The 20,817-nt window shown below is 50.9% G+C and overlaps 1 protein-coding gene across 1 annotated transcript; it reads right to left on the bottom strand.

The window, feature by feature from the left end:
• Positions 1-5,898: 5,898 nt before the first annotated feature.
• TFPI2 (tissue factor pathway inhibitor 2) lies at positions 5,899-11,794 on the bottom strand. Its single transcript, XM_031949157.1, has 6 exons — positions 11,743-11,794; positions 11,028-11,591; positions 10,574-10,756; positions 8,924-9,103; positions 7,996-8,166; positions 5,899-7,376 (listed from the first exon to the last, which is right to left on the bottom strand). The coding sequence occupies exons 1-6, from the start codon at positions 11,792-11,794 to the stop codon at positions 7,300-7,302; spliced, it is 1,227 nt and encodes a 408-aa protein (XP_031805017.1). The 3' UTR covers positions 5,899-7,299.
• Positions 11,795-20,817: the final 9,023 nt, after the last annotated feature.

Genomic DNA, 20,817 nt, shown 5'->3' with positions numbered 1-20,817 from the left:
ATGAACACGAGCTCACATGGCCCTCAGTTTGACTCCTAGCATCCCAACTCTTCCATCCCTAGGATCCCCAGTCTTTATCCCAGGCCTCCATCCCCACCGTCTTCAGGGGCTTTCCTTCCCCGGGGCCTGTCCTTTTCCTCTCTTCCCCCTCATCCTCTAGGGCAAGTGCCCTCCCCCCCACCCCATGACACTGTTTCCCTGAATGTCTGCAAGGAACCAGATTCTAGACCCCTCTTTCTCATTCTGAATCATCACGTGAACCTTTGTACCGTTTCTTACTCTCTTTAGAAATCTGGGTTTTCCCCCGGATCAGCCTCTTCCCAGCCCTGGAGTTGTTCCTCCCCCCTCCCCACCGACTCCCCCTCCTCGATGACCTCAGCATCTGCTCTCTGCCCACCCCTCCCTGTTTATCACCACTTTCTGAGTTCTCCATTTCTCTTCCACCAGGGACACTCTGTACTCTTTCAAGGGGGAATCAAAGCATTTGCACCCTTCCCCTCTGCCAGCACCATAAATTATTTCATATGGCCCTTCTCCAGCCACTCTGTTTTGAGCTTGGAGGAACCCTGGCCCTTCCGAGGATAGATCCAGGTTAGACAGTTGTGCGGGTTCCTGGAGGGGCCACGAGCTTTACAGAGGGTTTAGCAGCCTCCAGGGCATTACCCTCCAGAGGAGCCCAAACTCCGTGGTCATAAAGATCTAGTTCTGTGTTTGTGTTTGGAATGGAAATGGGGCCACCCAAAGCTGAAGGGGCTGCCCTGTTAGCATCCGGAAGTGGTTCCCTTTCCTAGGTGAATTCAGATCACAAGGTGGTTAGGGTTAGAAAGGTCCCAGGGCCCTTGTAAAAATGAGAACTCAGCAAAGAAAGCGCATACCCTCCAAGGCCGCTTGGGGCATAAAGGCCTTATTTGCTTTTTTGAGAGTTTAATAAAGACTGTCCGATACCTGGTATATGAAGGTGCCTTGAATGTGTGTATGGGATCCTGGGGCAACATTTGTGAAGACCCAGCTGTGACATATATTCTGAGGTCACCAGAGATAATTCTGTGTGGGAGCAAAACAAGCTAAACAGAGAGTGGGGTGGGAGTGGGTAGGTGGGGGCTCAAGACTGGGCTTGGTCCGGCCAAGCTGAAGGGTGTGGGTTTCACAAAGGACACTGGGACAATCAGTGCCTGATGGAGAATCCTCCGCCGCCTTTGCCCCAACCCCTGCACCGAGCTTCCCAATAAGGGGTGCTTGACAGGCCCATCGGTGACATTATACAAGCCCCATAAAACACAGCAGAACTCTGACAAGCCAAACTCCCTCTGTCTGCTTAGGAGTTCAGAGACTTGTTTGTGGCCCCAGCCTCCTTTGAGATTCAGATCTATTAGAAAATGGCTTTGGAAGGACCAAGGGCGTGCACAAGGGTATGTCTGAGTTCTAGTGGAACTGGAAATACGGGGGTGCAGGGTCCGGATCTGTCCCCAGTGCCCCCCAGGGGCCCTCTGGCACTTGCTGCTTTGCCTGTTTCCCACTCAGTGGGACAAGATGCCCCTGCTAGGAGGTGCCCCAGCATCCCCCCCTCCTGCCTTCTTTTGGGTGTTGTCTTCTTTAGGTTGTGAGCCCTTTGAGGAGAGGAGCTACCTTTCCTTTGGGGACTGCGTGCCCATGACAGGCCCTCCCTCTTTGGTGAAATCCCCCAGATCTTGGGCAGCATTTGGGGGCGAGCCTAAAGCTGATATAGCTTCGGATTCCTGTGAAGGACCCATTTAGTGGGAGTTTTGCCCGTTCAGGAGGAGCTATCCTGTGACGTGGTTCTGGAGAAAGGGCTCCCTCTCCCTCTGCCCTCATCTCTACAGATGGCACTCAGGAGAGGAGGGGCTCCGGTGGTTTTCCTCACCATGTCCTTGTTGCCATCTTCCCGGTCACCTGAGCCCCCCCCCCCCACCGTGGCTCCCATTTTGCCCCTCCCCCGAGCCCCTTGCTCTCCACATCCAGTCTGCATATCCCTCCTACCTGTCGCCTCTGGCATCCCTTGGCTTGCCCCATCCCCACGGCCATCCCACCTGTGCCTCTCAGGGAGCCTGCATCAGCACCACGGCCAGAGGCAGCGACGGGGCCTGGCTCAGATAAGGGAGGACCTGCCTGGCAGCTGTGGGCACGGGGGGAAGCCCGAGCTGTGGAGTGACCTTTGCTGGCAGGCTGGCCACTCGGGGGAGCCCGTGGAGGATGAAGGTGCTGGGAGGCCTGGGTCCAATCCTGCATCTCCATTGTCTGCCTTTGCGTCCTAGACCCAGTTGCTACAAAAAGTGAGTTAGACTAGGGCCCTCCTGATTTAAATCTGCAAAGCGTTGGCTTTGCTCTTCTCGGCGCCGGCTCCTTACCAGAGCCTTGGCCTTGGGCCTGAGGAACGCCCAGCAGGCTCATTAGCCCATGATGGCATTACTGGGGCTTCATGGAGCTTCTCCTGGGAGGGGGGGTCTCTGGGCACCTGTTCCAGCAGCTAGAGGGCAGATGGAGGAGCTGTGTGGTAGCTCTCCTTGGTGTCTGTGCCCCGGGAGACGGCTGTGATGGGGGGGCTGCCTCTCTGACACGGAGACCCTTTGGGACACCACTTCATGTGCTCCCTGAGATTGCTTTCTGTGCCTCTCTCCAGGTACATGGGCGCCCTATCTTGGGTTATGTGTGTGTGTGTGTGTGTGTAAGAGTGTGTGAGTGTGTGTGAGTGTGTGAGTATGTGTGTGTGAGTGTATGAGTGTGTATGTGAGTGTGTGCATGAGTGTGTGAGTATGTGTGTGTGTGTGAGAGAGTGTATGAGTGTGTATGTGAGTGTGTGTGAATGTGAGTGAGTGTGTGAGAGTGTGTGTGTGTGAGAGAGAAAGTGTGTGTGTGTGTGTGTGTGTGTGTGTATTTGCGTGCAAGGCTCCCTTCCTTCACTAGAATAAGCTCATGAAGACAAGGAAAGGAAGGACAGAGCAGTGGGCACACTGCTGGATCAGGAGAGCCCCGGGCTAGAATCCCACCTCTTCTGTGGAGTGGACTGATGAAACCCCAAAGGCCTCCTTACAGAACCCACTGAGACTGCCCAGGGAGCCTTCGGGCGCCTCCACAGGAACGTGGAAACACTCCCGGAGTCCAACAGCCTGTGGCAGGCAAAGGGTCCCTGGGGCTTCTCTCTTCTCCGTGACAGTTTGTGGGATTGGTGAAGGAGGAATGGATGAGTGACTGGTGACCTGAGCTGCTCCGCCCACGAGGACGTTCAGGGCCCGAGACGGAGCAAGACCCCTCGCTTCTGTCTCCCCTGGACCAGGCAGTGGGGGTGGGGCCGTCGTGGCAGGGACGGTGATTCTGAGGAGTGACCTAAGCCAGGCCTTGGGCTGCTTGCTCTCTGGGCTGCCGAGTACCCCAAGTGCTCTGGGATGGGTGACCCGCCTGTCCTGCTGCCCCCAGCCCTCCCAACTGCTTTCTTCAGCCTTGCGGCTCTCTGACTCCCTCCTTCTTCAAGGTTCAGCTCAGGGGTCCCCACCTCCACGGAACTTTCCCTTGAACAGACATACACTCTCACACACACTCAAACACATACACTCACACACCTACCCACATTCACACTCATACACACTCACACTCACATACACACTCAAACACACACACACACGCACACACATATGCTCACACACACTCTCACACACACACACACTCACTCTCACACACCCACCCACACTCATACTCATACACACTCACACTCACACACTCAAACACACACACTCACACACATATGCTCACACACACTCTCACACACACACACTCACTCTCACACACCCACCCACACTCATACTCATACACACTCACACTCACACACTCAAACACACACACTCACACACATATGCTCACACACACTCTCACACACTCACACACACACACACACATGCTGTATACACTCCAGTCTCCTTGCATGCAGGGGTCTGAATTCTCACACGCCGTAGCCCAGGAGGACAGAAGGGCTCTGAAGGGGCATTGAAGGTTTCTCAAAGGGAAATCTCCCTCATTTAGTTTTTCTTGTCTTTACCAAGCAACGGCCAGGACTGAGGAGCCACAGACCCACTGGGGGACATCCTTGGACAGTGAAAAGAGCAGAAGCATTAATTCCAGTGAGGTGCCTGGAGATGTGGGAACGGCCTTGACCAGAAGGCTTCTTGGTCTGGTCTGGAAGCATGACTGGCTCTGCTCTCCTGGAGTCCCTAGGTGTCCTTGGGTAAGTCCTTGGTCCGCTTGGCCCTCACCGTCCTTCTCTGTGGCTTCTCAGGCAGCATCCAGCTCCGGAGCTAGAACCCAGAGGAATTCCATTCAGAAGGGGACACAGAAAAGGGCCATTTGTCCCCACTGAGTTAAATTTCATAAACAACATGGAAAGCAAATGCGTATCACAGCCGCAGCTTCCTGTGCAGCCTCTCCTTTGGGTGGATTGTCTGTTGATGAGCAATGGCGTCTTTGGACAGCTCCTGCGGCCCCAGGGAAGGCCCAGGCCTCTGTGGGTCGGTGGAAAAGGTCCCCTTTGCCTGCTGGAATCAAACATGCTCCCCAGCTCCCTTCCCCCCCCCCCCCGGTGGAGCCCAAGGTTTCAGGACCCTCCATCCATCTCAGGGGAGGTTCAGGGGAGGCAGGAATAAGAAGCATCCCTCAGGGGGAGATGAGCCTGAGGGTCTGAGATGCTGAGGTCTCAAAGGCAGGAGATCCGGGGCCCCAGAATCTGTGGCAGCGTTGTACACCCCCTCCAGGACCCGGGGTCTGCCTCCTCCCCTCCCCCCTGTTGTTGAGCTAGGAGCCTCCTTTGCCAAGGAAGGGAAGGCAGTACCATTTTTGAAAGGAGACCTTAGGCCCGAAGGACAGAACGAGGATGATCAGGGTGACGGCGCTAAGCCCAGCCAAGAGAAGGGCGCAGCTGGGAAGGGGAGGGAGGGACTCCTCTTTCACCTCCCTTCTGGGGTGTCTCACTGACCCTCTTCCCTCCACTCCTCCTCTAAGTTCAAGGTTGATAAAATGGCAGGAAGCAAACAGATGAGTCACATGAGCAGGGATCGGTCTGAAAGTAAAATTAGCCATTTCCTTCCGAGATCCCACAGGTCAGGACTTGAGCCTCTGCACCTGGAATCAGGGAGTACACGGGGTGCAGGAGGCGGCGGCTCTGGATCTGGTCCCAGAAAGGCTGGGAGGACTTCCCTCAGCTTAACTGAGCAGAAAAGGGTCAGGTAAAGCCTCCTTGCTCAGGGGGCCGGGCTTTCTGTGCGAGAACCTCTGGGTCTCATCTCCTGAGACACCAGGGGGAGCCTCCAGGGTGGACCCGGGTGTTTCCCCTTCCTCTAGTTCCCGACGGCACACACGAGTAGCCGGCCAGCCCTGGGCCCGTGGGAGCCGGGACTGATGAGGCTGGCCAAGCTCTCTGAGGGCCCCGGGACCACTTCTCAGACGTCTCCTCTGAGGGCTGGTCTGGCTGCTGAACTAAAGGCGCTTCCCTGACCTGGGGAGGAGGGTCAGCCCTCAGTGGACACTGGCCAGCTTAGTCTGTCCCTTTCCCCCTTTCTGGCGGTTTTGGTTCATTTCAGAGATCACAGAGCAGAAATCAGAGAAGTTCTGCTAGATTGGGTCGGGCCAAAGGATGATGGGGTGGGTGGGCATAAATCCTTGGAGGAAGCCAGGCCGGAGGGCTTGGTGCAGAGGGAATGGGCCAACCTGTGCTCCCTTTTTCCTGCCACAATCTGCTCCCCTCCAAGCTGTTGGGGTGGGGTGGGCCCCCCACACCCTTAGGATCCCGTCTGGCTCCTGCAGAGTTGGGAAATGGGGCAAGGACTGGAAGAAGGAAGTCTGGGGCCGATTTTGCAACTCATTGGAATGATAGAAATCAGTGAAGAAGGAAATAGTTTCATTAAAATAAATGTTTTATTAAGAACTTGGTGATACTGAAGATATGTGTTAAATTCAAGTGTGATTCTTGGTAGAAAGACAACAGTACTTCAGGGAGCACACAAAGCACAAACTATTTAACCCTCAAAAGGAGGGGCTCCTACTCAGGAGAAGAAGGGACTGGAAAAGCTGGGAAATGTCAACTTTTCTGCTTTGGGAAAACAATGCAGGCAGGAGAACATCCTGGTTTGGGGGAGGGGATAGACTGGAAGGAATCCAAAGCTCTTCCAGCCTTCAGGGCCCTTGATCTGTGATCAAAGGCCCTTCCCTTCCCGGCCTCCAAGGCCATCCCTGTGGATGGGGACCGTGGACATAACCTCTGCCTTGTCGGCTTTCTGGAGTACAGGTTTGAAGAGGAAAACCCTCCTGGTCAGTGTGGTCAGGGAGGCACTGACCCCCAGGAAGGGTGGCCGGGAGCAGCGGATGCTACAAGTCCCCCAAATGGCTCCCTTGCTCGCTTCTCCTGCACCCCCTTCCCGTGTTCACAGTGGCTTTTTGTTTCCCTCTGACAGTGGGTTCTCTGACTGGAGGAAAGTAAGCACTCTCGTCCCTCTTGCCCTAGAAGCTCAGCTTTTCGTGCTTTTTTCTAACCCTGAGACATCCTTGGAAGAGGATCCTTGTATTCAAGGATGCTTCCCGTGACTGCAGCCTTTTTAATCACAAGAATAACCAGCCTTGCCTGGCATTGGGCATTTCGGGCCTGGTTTGGGGCATTTGGGGCCTGGTTTGGGGCACTCTAGAGGCTGCTGGTTACCGGGATTTAGATGCCAGGGTCAAAAGGGCTGTACAACCATCCCCTGCCCCTCCTTCCCCTCCCCTCAGCCACTTGCAGCCACTCTCTACCTACTGGGGCAGAAGCCTTCAGAAAAGCTACCTTTCCAGCTCCCCGAGGACCCAACCTGGGTCTGACAAGGCCGGACAAAAGGGCCCTGGCACGGCTTCTGTCTCAGCTATCACTGAGATGGTTTCCCCCTCACCTTCAGAAATCCAATCCTTAAAACATGGGGCCCACTAGTCTCCTCATGCTCGAGGCCCCTCATCAGACCCTGCAGCGCCTCAATGCCCCAAGTCAGTCACCCACAAAATGAACAGAAGAGAATATAATAGAAGAAGAGGAGTGAGCTGTAGGGCTCAGCCAAGGACCACTGAGTGGCGGAACCGTGACAAAGAGCTGCCAGTGACAGAACAACACACACACACACAGAACGACGTCTCCTGGATCCGAGGAATACGGGCAGCTCCGCCAGCCCCGTGTTTCCAGTGTCCTGTGCGGGGTCACATGAGCCCTAACCTTTCCGCAGGTTGGGTCCAGGAAGGGCCGGGGCAGATCCAATCCCGAGGTCCCAGGCAGGGACCCGGTCACGGCAGCTTCTTGTACATCCTCATCTTGTTGACAAAGCCCAGTCTGGGGGCCTTCCTCAGCTTTTCCTTCAGGGCTGATGGAAACAAGGAGCAGCGATCACAAAGGCTCTAGCGTGAAGGTCACCATCCTCCCTGAGATGACCCTTGGCTGACTGGCCCCACTTTGCTTCTGTGGCCTAGTCCTTGACTGCCTGCCTGGCAATTATAATTGGATTTACCCAGCAGGGCTAAAAAAAAATCACCCTGAAATAATGGAGCCAAACAGACAGGGAGGCTGAATTTAGGACCCTCCCCCAACCTAGTTCTCATTCATTCTCTCTCTCTCTCTCTGTCATTGTCTCTCTCTCTCTCTCTCTCTCCCTCTGTTTCTCTCTCTCTCTCTGTCAGTCACTGTCTGTCTCTGTCTGTGTCTCTCTGTGTCTCTCTCTTTTTCTCTCTGTCTCTGTCTCTTTCTCTCTCACCCCCACCACCCCCACACAGTGGGTCTGCACAGAACAGATGAGGGGCCTTGTGGCTGACCCCCTGGACTCCCGCACACCGCCTGAGACCGTTTGCTTCACTGGGTGAGGACCTTGGCCAGCGCCTGCAGCCAGCCCGGGGGCCAGCGAGGCTGGGACCACAAGGGGCCCTGGGGAACACCAAGCCCCGGGACAGGACCTGCTGCGTCTGCCCCCGCACCGACCGTCCCTGTACCTCTCACACAGACTTTGGAGCAGGCCCTCCTGGAGACAAAGTTGTTTTCGTTGCCGCCGCAGCCGCTGTAGGTGAAGGGCTTGCAGCGTTTGCTTTTCCAGTTGAAATAGTAGCGGGGCACATCTGCTGAGCAAGAGCCCGGATCCAGGGGGCTGTAGCAGAGGGCGGGGCCTTTTGGAAAGAAGGGAAATCCGGTTAGAAGGCTCTTGACCCCGGACTGAGCCAGCCGAGGGCTGACCACAGTAGGGAGCCTTCAGCTGTGACTGAAGCTGTGAAATTCAGGGATGAAAGGGCATGGGGGGGACCCTGCGGGAAGAAGTGAAGGCCATTGAAAGAACACTTCCATGAAGGCTGTCCCGCTGATCCAGCCCTCTCCACCCACATCTGCGCCAGAATGGGGGTGACCACCACCAGCAGCCCCTGCAAAGCCCACAAAGCCGAAGATCCCGGGCCCTCTCAGCTGGAAGCAGGGGTTGCCCAGGTGATCTGGCCAGAAATCATATCCATAAGTCACTTTGGATCCTCTCCAGTGACGAGAGAGTCACTCCCTCCGGAGAAAGCCCATCTCTCAGTGCTGGGGAGTGTCTCCTGGCTCAGACTGATCCAGGCTCTAGAGCCCAACAAGGCAGAGGGTCACGGAGTGACTGACTTTCCACCTGCTCTGTGATCACCTCTCTAAGGGAGTTCGGAGGAGGGTGGCAAGGGCTAAAAAGCCCTTTTCCTCTCCCCCAGCCCACCCCCACCCCGCCCAGAGGTGGGACTTCTGTCCTGCAAAGGGTGAGGAGCGAGGGAGACTGCCGGGACTTCTCAGATCAGGCATCCGATGCCCGAGGACGGCCCCCACTGGGCCAGTGTTCACGCTGACCAGGGATGGAGTCCCTCAGGGGGCTCTCCGGAGAGTGGCATAGGGAATGAGAAAATGCCTTACTTTTGGCAGGAGCACAGAAGTTCTTGCAGGTGGCAGCATCCGGGAAGCGGTTGTGATTGCCGTGAGGCCCCTGGAACAGCAGCCTCTCACAGGCCATGGAACTGAGGTTGAAGAAATACAGCTCCTGGTCCCTCACCAATTCTGTCCCATTGACTTCCAGCCGGCAGATTTTGGGGACTCCTGGGAAAAGGACATTTCAGCCAGTAGGCAGGACGACCCTGCAGCGTTTGCAGCATTTTGCGGTCACAAGAACCTGGATGGCAGCGCTCTCCTCACAGCCATTTTCCAAATGAGGAAACTGGGAGGCGAGGGCAGTCCGTGAACACTGAATGAGCCATCCCTACTCTTTGTGGGCATGGATGGCACTGGGCTAACTGCTGGCATTGGGAAGGGGCAGAATGCCTGCCTTCCGGGACCTTTCCTTCTACTGGGGGGGCACTGTGCCAGGGACATGCGAGAATAAATGGGAGCGAATCCCAGAGGGAAAAGATTGGACTTGTGGAAAGGGTTAGAAATGGATTTAGGATTAGAGGGAAAGCGTTTTGCAGTGGATGGGATTAGATCTGGGTCTGGAGGAAGTCAGGAAGACCGGGAGGTGGAGGTGAGGGGGAAGAGCACTGTAGGCATGGGGGGTCAGTGAAAATGTCCAGAGTGGGAAGTTGTCCCGAAAACCTAGAAGAGGGGGCCTCTAGTGGAAGAGAGGGGACTTGCCCAGCTGGGCAATGGCTGAGATGGGAGCCAAGCCCTTCTGGTTCCAGAACTCTGTGGCCTGGTTCTTTCTCAGAACCAAAGAGTGGTCCTGGAGTACATGGGTACCAGGCGGCTATGGCCTCAGGCAAGGCTCACACGCAGTACCATTGCCTATTGGGAGCCCTTGGCCACAGGCTCTATGTCCCCAGAAATGGGGTCCCGGGGGTACATGGGTACCAGGCAGTTATGGCCTCAGGCAAGGCTCACACTCAGTACCATTGCCTATTGGGGGCTTTGCCAAGTGATTCAGTCTTTCTGGTCAAAGAGAAGGCCATAGTCTTCTTCCCTAGGCCCCTTCCCTCACAGACCACAAGAAAGCCACAAGATCCAGGAGTGGGGAACAGTTTCCAATTTACCAGGGAAAAAAATAGGATTTTAAAAATCATGACTCAGTTCCTAAAATTGAACAAAAGCTATTGGTGCCGGTCACGTGGAGCAGCTTGTGAAGCCCCTGGCAAAGGGCTTTTTGCTAAGAGCTCTGGGAGCTGCTCTGGTCTGGGAGCAGCCCTTTGGCCTCTGCCCCTTTCCATGCCCAGGGTGGGGCCAGGAGAGGTGGGGGTCCCCAAGCCTGCTCAGAATTCGGGGCTCCCCCCACAGGCAGCTCTCCAGGGTCCCTTTATATGCTCCCCCCCTTACTGTTGTTGAGGGCAGGACCTCTTTCTCTGGGGTCTTTTTATCTCGGGCCCTGACCCATAATAAGTGCCGGCTGGCAAGGAGCCCCCGGGGAAGGACCTCCCGGTTCCAGCAGTAATGACCAGAGCAGCCTGGATGCTGGCGCGGGGAGGGGGGCCAGGCAGGCCTTGGCTGGGGGGGCTCAGAGCTGACACTGGGGAGCTGGCTCCAGGGGGCAGCAGTGGGGGGGGGGTAGGAAAGCAGCTGGCGCCCGGGGCTCCCACTCACTCGGAATCCAGCCGCAGGCCTGCTCACAGTCCTCCTGCGTGTCGAAGTTATTGTCGTTGCCCTCGCAGCCCCCGAAGGTGAAGGGGCGGCAGCTCTGCAGGTGGCGGTCGTAGTAGAAGCTGGGCAGGAGGGCCCGGCAGGGCCCGGCGTCTGGGGGCAGCAGGCAGCGCGCCAGGGGCACGCCTGGGGCACAGGGCGAACACAGGAGTGAGAGGAGGCCGGGAGGAAGGGGCCCGAAGGACAGGGAGGGAGGGGGAACCAAGAGGGCAGAGGGGAGTTGGGCGAGGGGGAGGCGGGGAGTGGGGGGAGGGGACAGAGTGGAGGAAGGGGGACTGTGAGGGTTTGGGGGTGAAGAGAAGGGGAAGGTTCCGAGGCCGGGAGTGGGATGGGGAGCTGGCGAGTCCGGAGCTCAGGACAGCGACCCTCCCCCTCCCTAGTACCCTGTAGCTCTCACCTCTGGGATGGGGCAGAGGATCCCCGACCGTCGGCTGCGTGAGCAGGGCCGAGGACAGCAGCAGCAGCAGCAGCAGCAGCAGGGTGAGCATGGTGAAGGCCGCGGGCCGGTCCGAGACTAAGAGCGGGGGCTCGGGCTCCGGGCGGGCGAGCGGGGGCTCGGGTGTCTGACTGACGAACGGGGCTCGGGCGCCGGACTGACGAGCGGGGGCTCGGTGTCTGACTGACGAGCGGGGCTCGGGCGCCGGACTGACGAGCGGGGGCTCGGTGTCTGACTGACGAGCGGGGGCTCGGGCTCCGGGCGGGCGAGCGGGGGTTCGGGCTCCGGGCGGGCGAGCGGGGGCTCGGGTGTCTGACTGACGAGCGGGGCTCGGGCGCCGGACTGACGAGTGGGGGCTCGGTGTCTGACGAGCGGGAGCTCGGTGTCTGACTGACGAGCGGGGCTCGGGCTCCGGGCGGGCGAGCGGGGGCTCGGGTGTCTGACTGACGAGCGGGGGCTCGGGCTCCGGGCGGGCGAGCGGGGGTTCGGGCGCCGGACGGAGCGGCTGGCCCGGAGCGCCTGGGTCTCAGTCTCGCCTCCGCGAGTCCTGGCAGGGCCGGGAGGGGGTTCCCGATTTATTTAAGCTGGTGACAGTCTCGAGGTCTGGGCCCAGCCCCCGGGGCGGAGCGGGTGGGCGGGGCGGCTCTCACTCAGCGAACTTGAACTTGGCGCCTACAGCCGGCGGGCGGAGGGGAGGAGGGAAAGGGATGGCTCTGGTCCAGGAGCATCCGCTACCCCGCCCGCAGCGAGGCGGGGAGGAGGAGGGGGCTGGCAAGGCCTCGGGCCGGGGGAGGGAATCGAGGGACTTTGTGTGCGGAGCAGGGAGGGTTTGGGGCTGGAGAAAGCCTCTTTCCCGCCCCCCGGCCGGGCTAAACCCTCTGGGGTCAGTCTGTCAGCTGGCTTTGCTAATGGCCCGCTGTGTGCGGGGCACGGGGCCAGGCCCTGGGGGTAGAAAGGCAGAAGCCAGCCCTTGTTCTCCAGCACGATCTCAGGAAGCGGCTGGTTCGGTTCCGTCAGTCACCCTCAGTCCCCGATACCAGGCAGCGCGTGGATCTACAGTTCCTGGGCCCGACCGGCGGTGGGGGAAACTGTCCCACGACTCTCCCGCTCCGCCCTCGATTCCCTCCCCCTCCCCCATCTCGCTTCCAAATTTCCGGGGAGTGAAAAGAGGCTGGGGGAGCTGGGCCTGCTTTGCTCTTCCCAGCAGCCTCACTGGCTTCCGAATAGCAACAGAACTTCAGCCTGACCCACCCCTACTTGGGAAGCCCCGCAGTGGAGAGGAAACAGGCTGTGTGGTTTAATGGGAAGTGAATTGGGCTAGAAACCTGGTTTCCTGGCTGGTCATTAATTGCCCAAGTGACCTTGGTTAAACCCAACTCCTCCCCTAGACCTTAGTATCCTCCATAAAACGGATGGTGGGGTGGACTCTAGGGCTCAAATGGTCCACTGGCTCTTAAGATGCTCTAGTCCCAGACATGTTGGGGGAGGGAGAGGACTGGAGGACGGGAAAACCTGGGTTTCCAAAGAGTTTCCAGTAACCTTGCTAATTTCCCTGGATTTTATTGAAATGGATTTAATTTTAATGAATGGACAATGTTAATCAGCTGCTCCCCCATGCTGCCTAAACACTGCTCCCTTTGCCCCAGGACCCTCTCTGATCCCTGCCCTGTCCCGGAAGAGCTCTTGGTATCTCTGGGGGGAGATCCCCTAACTCTAAATGTGCAGCCCTTTCTGAAAACGTGGGTATGAAACAACATCCCTAAAGAAAAGGATTTCTTTAGATCCTTATTGAACCTCCACAGCTCAGGCTAGAGGGAATGTTGTGGGCTCAGGCCCCTCACAAATGTTGCCCTCTTAGCTGAAGACACTCCTGTAGGCCCCCACTCTGTTATCAGTCGTCCCATCAGTTACTTGCCTTGTTATTTACCCCATGGCACACTATCTATTGTCCACTCGGTAGTTAGCCTCAAGTGCTCAAACCACCTTAGTGCATCGACTCAAGAGTTTCCATCCCTCTACATCTCCCACTTTCTTTTGTTTTAGAACACAGGTGGTCATGCCATCCCTGACTTCTCAGAGAGGTGAAAGGCCCCCGAAGGAAATGATCACGCCCTCCCTGACTTCTCAGAAAGGGAGATGAAAAGCACCAAAGGGAAGTGGGGATTGCTAGCAGGTTTCTGGGATGAAGGATCTTATTAGAAACAGGTATGCACAAACCATCAGCATAGGAGGTATTACACAAGCACATAGCAATAAAGCACAGGCTATTAGTGGTGACTCTCCCCATAACCAGTGCAGGCTCAATGTGGTGCAACAAACATGAATTGTACATGCAAGTAGTGATATAACAATATGAATCATCATGGTGTTGTAAAAGATTTCCAGAAGTCCTAGAAGGAGGGTATGTAAACAACAGTAACACATACGCCTTCCTCAGCAGCCAAGAGATAGTCCAAAACCAATCTATTGTCCATTGCTTCACGTATCAGGGAATCCAATGATCCCCACAAGTTTTTGAAGTCCTGCAACAGTCTTTTTATGTGTTTGGGAATCCAATGATTCCAGCAGATTTTTAAGTCCTGCAACAGTCTTATTATTTTTCAGAAAATCCAATGATTCCTGAGGGTTTTGAAGTCCTAACAATTTTTGATGTCCATGAGTCAAACGCCATAACTGCCAGGCTCATTCAGTGGTGGGCACAGTCAGCAACAGAACCATTCAATGTTTCTTGGGTCTTCTCCTTTGTTTCAAGGGTCTGCTCTGTCTCTCTCTAATGGACAAGGTGAATACAGCTTGTTGGCACTCATCTGATTCCTTCTCCACCTGTAGAGATACAAGCAAACCCTCTCCCCCAAGCAGTTAACCTATCTGGTCCCTTCCATCCACCACTTTCTGGGTCTCTCCATATCACCTGGCGATTATCTAAAGATAGTAGAGCTGCTTGCACTGGACACTGTCCTTCCGGTGGGTTATAAAACCTGTCTGCCGGAACCAGTGCATCTTTGTCAAAAATCAAGAAATTAATAGTATAAAGAGGTAGATTTAGAAGTTCTCTAGGTTACCTGTGGCTCCCCCTTTCTTTTGTTTTTGGAGGAGCGTCTTAATGTCTCTGTTTCTCCTCTCTACTATTGCCTGTTCTTGAGGATTAAAGGGTATGCCAGTGGTCTGTAAAATCTTATACTGTGCACAAAAGTTTGCAAAATGTTTCGAAGTATAAGCAGGACCATTGTCTGTTTTTATTGCTTGTGGCACACCCATAATGGCAAATGCTTGTGTGAGGAACTCAGTGACCACTCGGGCTGTCTCTTTTGCTGCTGGTATTGCAAAAGTGAATCCCGAAAAGGTGTCTACCATAATGTGGATAAAAGATAGACGACCAAACGATTTATAATGGGTCACATCCATTTGCCACATTTCATTGGGTCTCAAATCACGAGGGTTCTTCCCTGGAGGCAGTGTAGGAGTGTGGCAAGGAAGGCAAGCTGTACAGGTTTTTACTATGCTCCTAGCTTCTTCTTGTTATTCCAAATTGTAAACGTAAAGCTGGAGCCTGATATTTTAGAATGAGATGCCGATTTTGGAACAAAGGGGTATTGACCAAATAGTTAGAAGGCTATCTGCCTTTGAATTGCCATCAAATATGGGACCTGGAAGTGCACTATGAGAATGGACATGTAATATAAGATCTTACCTGGATGTTTTCACCTTGTTTGAAGTTTTAAAGGCTGATATATTGGGCTGCAAATTTTATTTCTGTAATTTTTGTACCACACCCTGAATAGGCCGAATCAGATATTATATTTATGTTCCTGGATAATAATAAAGAGCGAATGATCCGCAACATTCTGTGAGTGGGACTGAAAGGAGTTCACCACTTCTTTATAGTTAGATCATGAGAGTACAAGCACAAATATTATGTTTGGTGCACCTAAATATTTCCTTTTAAGAGGAACTTTTAAAACTTTTTTTTCAAGAATCCATGCCAATTATGTAATAGTCTGGGTATTTTAATGGAGACCCATGTATAAAAATTTGGAGCCATGGCTAATAAAATTTTCCACTCTGGGTGGTCTCACAACCCCATTAATTTGTGCATTAGTATAAAAGGTGTATATCTTGTCAGTCTTGTCCCAGATAATTGTACTATTCACTTAGTCCTTTAATAAAATTCACCAAAGCCGGGTGGGGAGTAGGCTTGATCTGGTTTCGGGAGGTTCACCCACTCTATCACACTGTCTCCTTGATGAAGGACTGCTGGTGCCTCTTGTGTTTAAAACGGATATTTCAAGGGTTTTTTGGTGTCTCTTTCAACCACATTGATAAAACCAGTTCAACTTCTCCCAAAGCCCTTGATTTTTTTTTGTAAGCTGGCATGGTGAATTTAAAGCATTCCCCCTTAAAATGTCATAACGGTTGAATGTTAGTAGTCAAACCAACACTTCCAATCCATTGGATATCTCCTATCAATTTCTAAAAAATCATTCAATGTGTTTAGCTTCTTTTCTTAGAAGTTTTGAATTGTAAGCACCTTAGGATATTCATATCCTAAATATTGAAAAGGAGCATGTCTGAATTTTTCTGCAGCTTGTTAGTTTGTAACCCTTAGTTTTCTATGGTCTTTTTGTAGACATGTTCTAACATTTGTTCCTCAGGTGCACATCCCAATTATCTATATATAATGTAATAGCATAACTTTTTTAAATGCTTTTTTACTGGAAAACAGCAGCAAATCATTTCACATAGTAGGGCTGTTTTTCATTCCCTGTGGCAAAACTGTCCATTCATATCTTTATAAGGCTCAGTGTTAACGTTGGGCAGAAAAGGCAAATCTTTTCACATCCTCCTTATCCAGAGGAAAGAATAGAAACAATCCAATGTCTATAACCCAAAGAGGCCCTCTAAGAATGAGAGGAGAGGAAGCCCAGGCTGAAGAGTTCCATAGTTTCCACCCTTTCATTTTTACTTTCTTAAATCAGTCAACATCCTTCATTTTCCAGACTTTTTACAACAAATACGGCAATTCCAAGGACTTAGAGAAGGTTGGTGTCCTTGGTCAAATGTTTCGATTAATCTAATAAGGCCTGAAGTTGCTACCTACCACTGTTCTATCCATACGGTGTTCGTTTTCCATTGAAAAGGAATAATGAAAGTTTGAAGACCTTCAACACATCCGGCCAAAAACCAAGGTACCCTTTTTAACTCTATTTTAAAAATGTCTTTCCCAAGATTGATGGGGATTTTTCAACTATAAAAGGAGAAAACTCCTGTTTTGTCTTCAAAACCATTTCATAGGGGCAGACTAACTTCCTTATTATCCTCCTACCCAGACATGTAGGTGTCTGCTTTTAATCTTGCCAGTGACGCCGTTTCATCTAATGACAAATCTGACCTGTGTCACCAATCCTTCCAATGGTATCCATTTATGTAGATAAGAGCATAGGTCAGTCAGCTGTCACAGCGTATCCAAATTATTCCTGGATTTTGTTGTTTGAGTCAAAAATCTGGGAACTATCATCGATTGCTTATTAGGAGCTGTATCAGTAAACCGATGCATACTTCCCTGGGTGATGTCCACATTTCACCTATATTAGTGATGGGAATTCAAATTCTCCAGCTTCCCACATCAGTGTATGGATGGACATTGTTTTGTACATGCTCTCAGGAGGTGAAATGGTCGAGCCTACTGTGCCTGGAGGCAAGGGATCCATAGGCTGGAGAGGAACAGATTTCACTTCTCCAGGGAGTATCTCAGTTTTCCCAGCTGCATACAACTCTATTCTCCCCAATTGTAATCCCATCTCCCATCATGTAGCTTCCTAGCTGATTGGTCTTGTCTGGGTACTGGACTTCTAGGTACTCTCTGGGTGTACCATGGGCTGCCATCATGCCCCAAGTATTTTTTGTCTTGGGCCCTGGGGCTTGGCCCCTCATCCCATTTTTCTGAATCAGTCTACATTGCCCAGTGGAAGCCTCTGTTGCATTTTGGACATGGGATTTTGGGTCTTGTTCTCCCACCCTGTTTTCTCATTCTGTCTCTATGGCAACATTGAGCTTTCAGATGTCCTACTTTACCACATTGACGAGTATCCCTGGAAGTCCCTTGCCAGAAGGAACCTGTCTTCCCATGTTTGGATCTTGGGAAGTCTGCATAATAGCCTGGCTATAAAAGGCATTTGTGCCCACTGTGGCACAGCGTCTTATGATCTCCTTTAAAGGAACATCCTTGTGCAGTCCTAGTGTAATTCTACCTCATTAGCATTTTCTTTAGCAAGTTGCCTTATCATAATGTCTGTTATTGCATTTTCACCATTAGTTCATACAATATCTGTCTGCAAAGGATTCATTTGGCCCTTGTATTATTTTTGTAAAGGCTTCACCCTTGTTGTTTTTACTGGGGAAAGAAGCCCAGGCTTTGATAGCAGCAGCAGCAATTTGCTCATATGCTGCTATGATGTAATTAATCTATACTGAAATGTGTGCATAAGAACCTACCCCTGTTAGTTGGTCACAGGTGATTGGACGATTAACTCCACTATGACTATTTTGTTGGGCTCGAATCCTACAAAGTTCACTATATTCAGAAAGCCACAACAAGTTTTGTCCACATTCTAAGCATGTCCTTGCTATAGATTTCCAATCCTTAGGGGTTAAGATTTCATAAGGCAAATTCTGTAATAACATTTTAACATAAGATGATATAAAGATATAAGATGCCCCATAAAGAGTGCAATCCTTTTTCAGGTTTTTGAGGATTTCTATATCAAAAGAATTGTATCTTCTACTTTCTTGACCTGAAGAGTTAAACTGTTGAATCACAGGATACATTTCTAGTTGCAAATCACCTAAATTCTGTCCTTCTGTGCCTTTAAGTGCTGCCTTTTGCAATCTAGTCATAGGAGGGGGTGATTTCTGTGGGGGGAGATGCTGATGGTATCACTACCCCTCCCACTACTCCTCCTCCCTCCATCCCAGAAGGTGAAGTTGATGGGGGTGTGTCAAGAACCAGTTCTGATTTAGGCGGGATTGAAGCTGCTCTGTGAGATCGCAAATCACCAGGCCCTTCACCATGCTCTTCATCCTCACTTAACTCCCCATGCCCTCTGGTGATATCACTTTTAATCCCTCATATTTCCTCATCTGGCTGTTCTGAAAACTTTTCTTTTTTCTATAACTTGAAGAATTCTGTAAGGCCAAGTATATTATGTTGTATGTATAGAATGTTTCCTTGGAAATTGAATGAGGACCTTTATCATTGTAGTATTCTCATAGTTGTTGTCCTACTAGCTTCTAATTATCTAGCCCTATCTCCTCTTCCTCTAAGAACTAAGAGGACCTGCGTTCTAATGTACCCAAGAGTCTAGCGATCTGTTCCCAAGTTACAATTAAGCCTTATCCCTTGATCCACTTAAGTATGCTTTCTATAGCACCCCCTCAGGGCAGAGGTGAGGGTGGGGGTAGGGGTGAGGGAAGAATCTTTTCCTAATATCTGCCCCATTTCAGCTAGAAAAGGTTACTAGTTTAGCCCTTAACAAAGTAAGTTCCCTCTTTGTCTATTAAAATACTCACCCTATTTCCTGGTCATCGGAGACTTTTTCAGTGAAGTTAGAGTCCTTGGTCCACATGCTGGGCACCAAATGTGATGTCCGAGTTAGCACTCTGGATACCTTAGAATCAGCCGGAGTCAGGATAAGCAAAAGTTCTTGGTCTTTATTCTTGGTCTTTAAGGGTAGGAGTGAAGGGGATGGAAGCAGAATTTCTGTGACCTCCTGCTTCTTTGTCTATGGCCAAAGTGACCCTGGCTAGTCTTACTCCCTAGTCCCTCCTACAATTCTCTGTATACACCAATCATTGAGCCAGCACAGGATAGTGGGAAGGGCCATTCCCCAAGCACATTCCCTTAGAGTATTATCAAATCAGTAGTTAGCCTCAAGTGCTTGAACCGACCTCAGTGCACTGACTCAAGAGTTGCAGCCCTCTACGTTAAGTGACTTGCCCAGGGTCACACAGCTAGTGTCTGAGGCCAGATTTGAACTCCAGTCCTCCTGACTTCAGGGCTGCACTCTATCCACTGCACCATCTAGCTGCTCCTAAGAATTCACTATTTTATAACAACTAATAAATAAAACTAAGAGTTGGTTTTATGAAAAAACCAGTAAAATTGATAAACCTTTGGTAAATCTGATTAGAAAAAGGAGAGAGGAAATCAAATTAGTAGTCTTAAAAATGAAAAGGGAGAACTTTCCCCCAATGAAGAAGAAATTAAAGAAATAATAAGGGGTTACTTTGCCCAACTTTATGCCAGTAAATTTGATAACCTAAGTGAAATGGATGACTACCTCCAAAAATATAAGCTTCCCAGATTATCAGAGGAGGAAGTAAATTGCTTAAATAGTCCCATTTCAGAAAAAGAAATAGAACAAGTTATTAATCAACTCCCTAAAAAAAATTCCCCAGGACCAGATGGATTTACATGTGAATTCTACCAAACATTCAAAGAACAATTAGCCCCAATGCTTTATAAATTAAAAGATAATTTCATACATCATCACAGTTATGCCCAGCATATCTCTTTCTGCTCAGAGAGCCATTCCATATAACAACATTTACATATATTACAGATAGATTTTTTAAAAGGAAGAAAAAATCAGCATGACAGATCAATATATTGGAAGAAATTCTCAAATCTGCCCAGTGTATAACACATGTGAAGGCTCTACAGCCTCCATAAAGGAGTAAGTTAAGATTTCCTCTTACATCTTAACATTAGAATAATTCTTGAAATTTAGCCATGATATTCCTTGGAAATTTAATTTTGGAGCCTCAGGAAGTGATTGGTGGATTCTTTCAATGGCTATTTTACCTTCTGATTCTAAAATATCAGGACAGTTTTCTTTTATGATTTCCTCTAAGATAATGTCTAGGTTTTTTTTTTAATCATGTTTTTTGGAAAGCCCAATAATCCTTACATCGTCTCTCCTAGATCTATTTTCCAGGTCAGTTGTTTTTCCTAGAAGATATTTCATATTTTCTCCTATTTTTTCTTTTTCTTTTTGTTTGACTGATTCTTGAAGTCTTATTGAGTCATTCATTTCCATTTGTTCAATTCTAATTTTTAGTGTATTATTTTCTTCATAATACACTAAAAATCTCCTTTTGCAATTGGCCAATTAAATTGTTTTGTTTATTGCATTCTTTTTCCATTTCACAAATTTTGTTTTTCAGTGAATTGATGTCTTTTTCATATCTCTTTTGTAGGGTATTTTATACTTTTTCCATTCCTTCTTGCAGTGATCTCATTTAATTTCCCCATTTTTCCCCTAACTCTCTTTTAAGATCCTTTATGCAATCTTTGAAGACTTCCTTGAGAAATGGGGACCAGCTCATGTCTCTCTTTGGGGCTTCTTCTGAAGTTGCTTTTAGGAACCTCAGGATTTGAGGTCTGTTCTCTCTCTGCATAAATGCTGTCTATGATGGAAGTTCTTTTTTCTTTTTTATTCATTTTCCTAAGGCTTAAGATCTGTTCAATACAAAGGGACAGCAGCTGCTTTAATTTATCCTGGGACAATTCTGCTGATTGATCCCAATTAGGTCCCGCTGCCAAACCACTTGCTTGCAATCAAGACCGAGTAGTATAAGAGGCTCACAGAAGGTTCCCAGGTGTGTGGAAGCTACAACGCTCTGACTCTCCCCTCCAGCTCCTTGCCCCAGTCTCCCAGTCTCTCCCTGTGGTCTGGGTTCAGCAGACTGTCCC

This window comes from Sarcophilus harrisii, chromosome 1 (assembly GCF_902635505.1).
Source record: "Sarcophilus harrisii chromosome 1, mSarHar1.11, whole genome shotgun sequence".
In the NCBI taxonomy this organism is placed as follows: Eukaryota; Metazoa; Chordata; class Mammalia; order Dasyuromorphia; family Dasyuridae; genus Sarcophilus; species Sarcophilus harrisii.
The sequence above is the reverse complement of the archived record's forward strand: the minus strand, read 5'-3'. Positions and strand labels throughout refer to the sequence as shown.

What these genes read in the sequence shown, in the direction of transcription:
- TFPI2 (XM_031949157.1), bottom strand. Translation starts at nt 11,794, where the DNA reads ATGCTCCTGGACCAGAGCCATCCCTTTCCCTCCTCCCCTCCGCCCGCC. An exon ending in CTCCCCTCCGCCCGCCGGCT is followed by an intron (nt 11,592 to 11,742) that starts GTAGGCGCCAAG and finishes GGCGAGACTGAG; the next exon opens with ACCCAGGCGCTCCGGGCCAG. An exon ending in GGCCTGCGGCTGGATTCCGA is followed by an intron (nt 9,104 to 10,573) that starts GTGAGTGGGAGC and finishes TCCTTTTCCCAG; the next exon opens with GAGTCCCCAAAATCTGCCGG.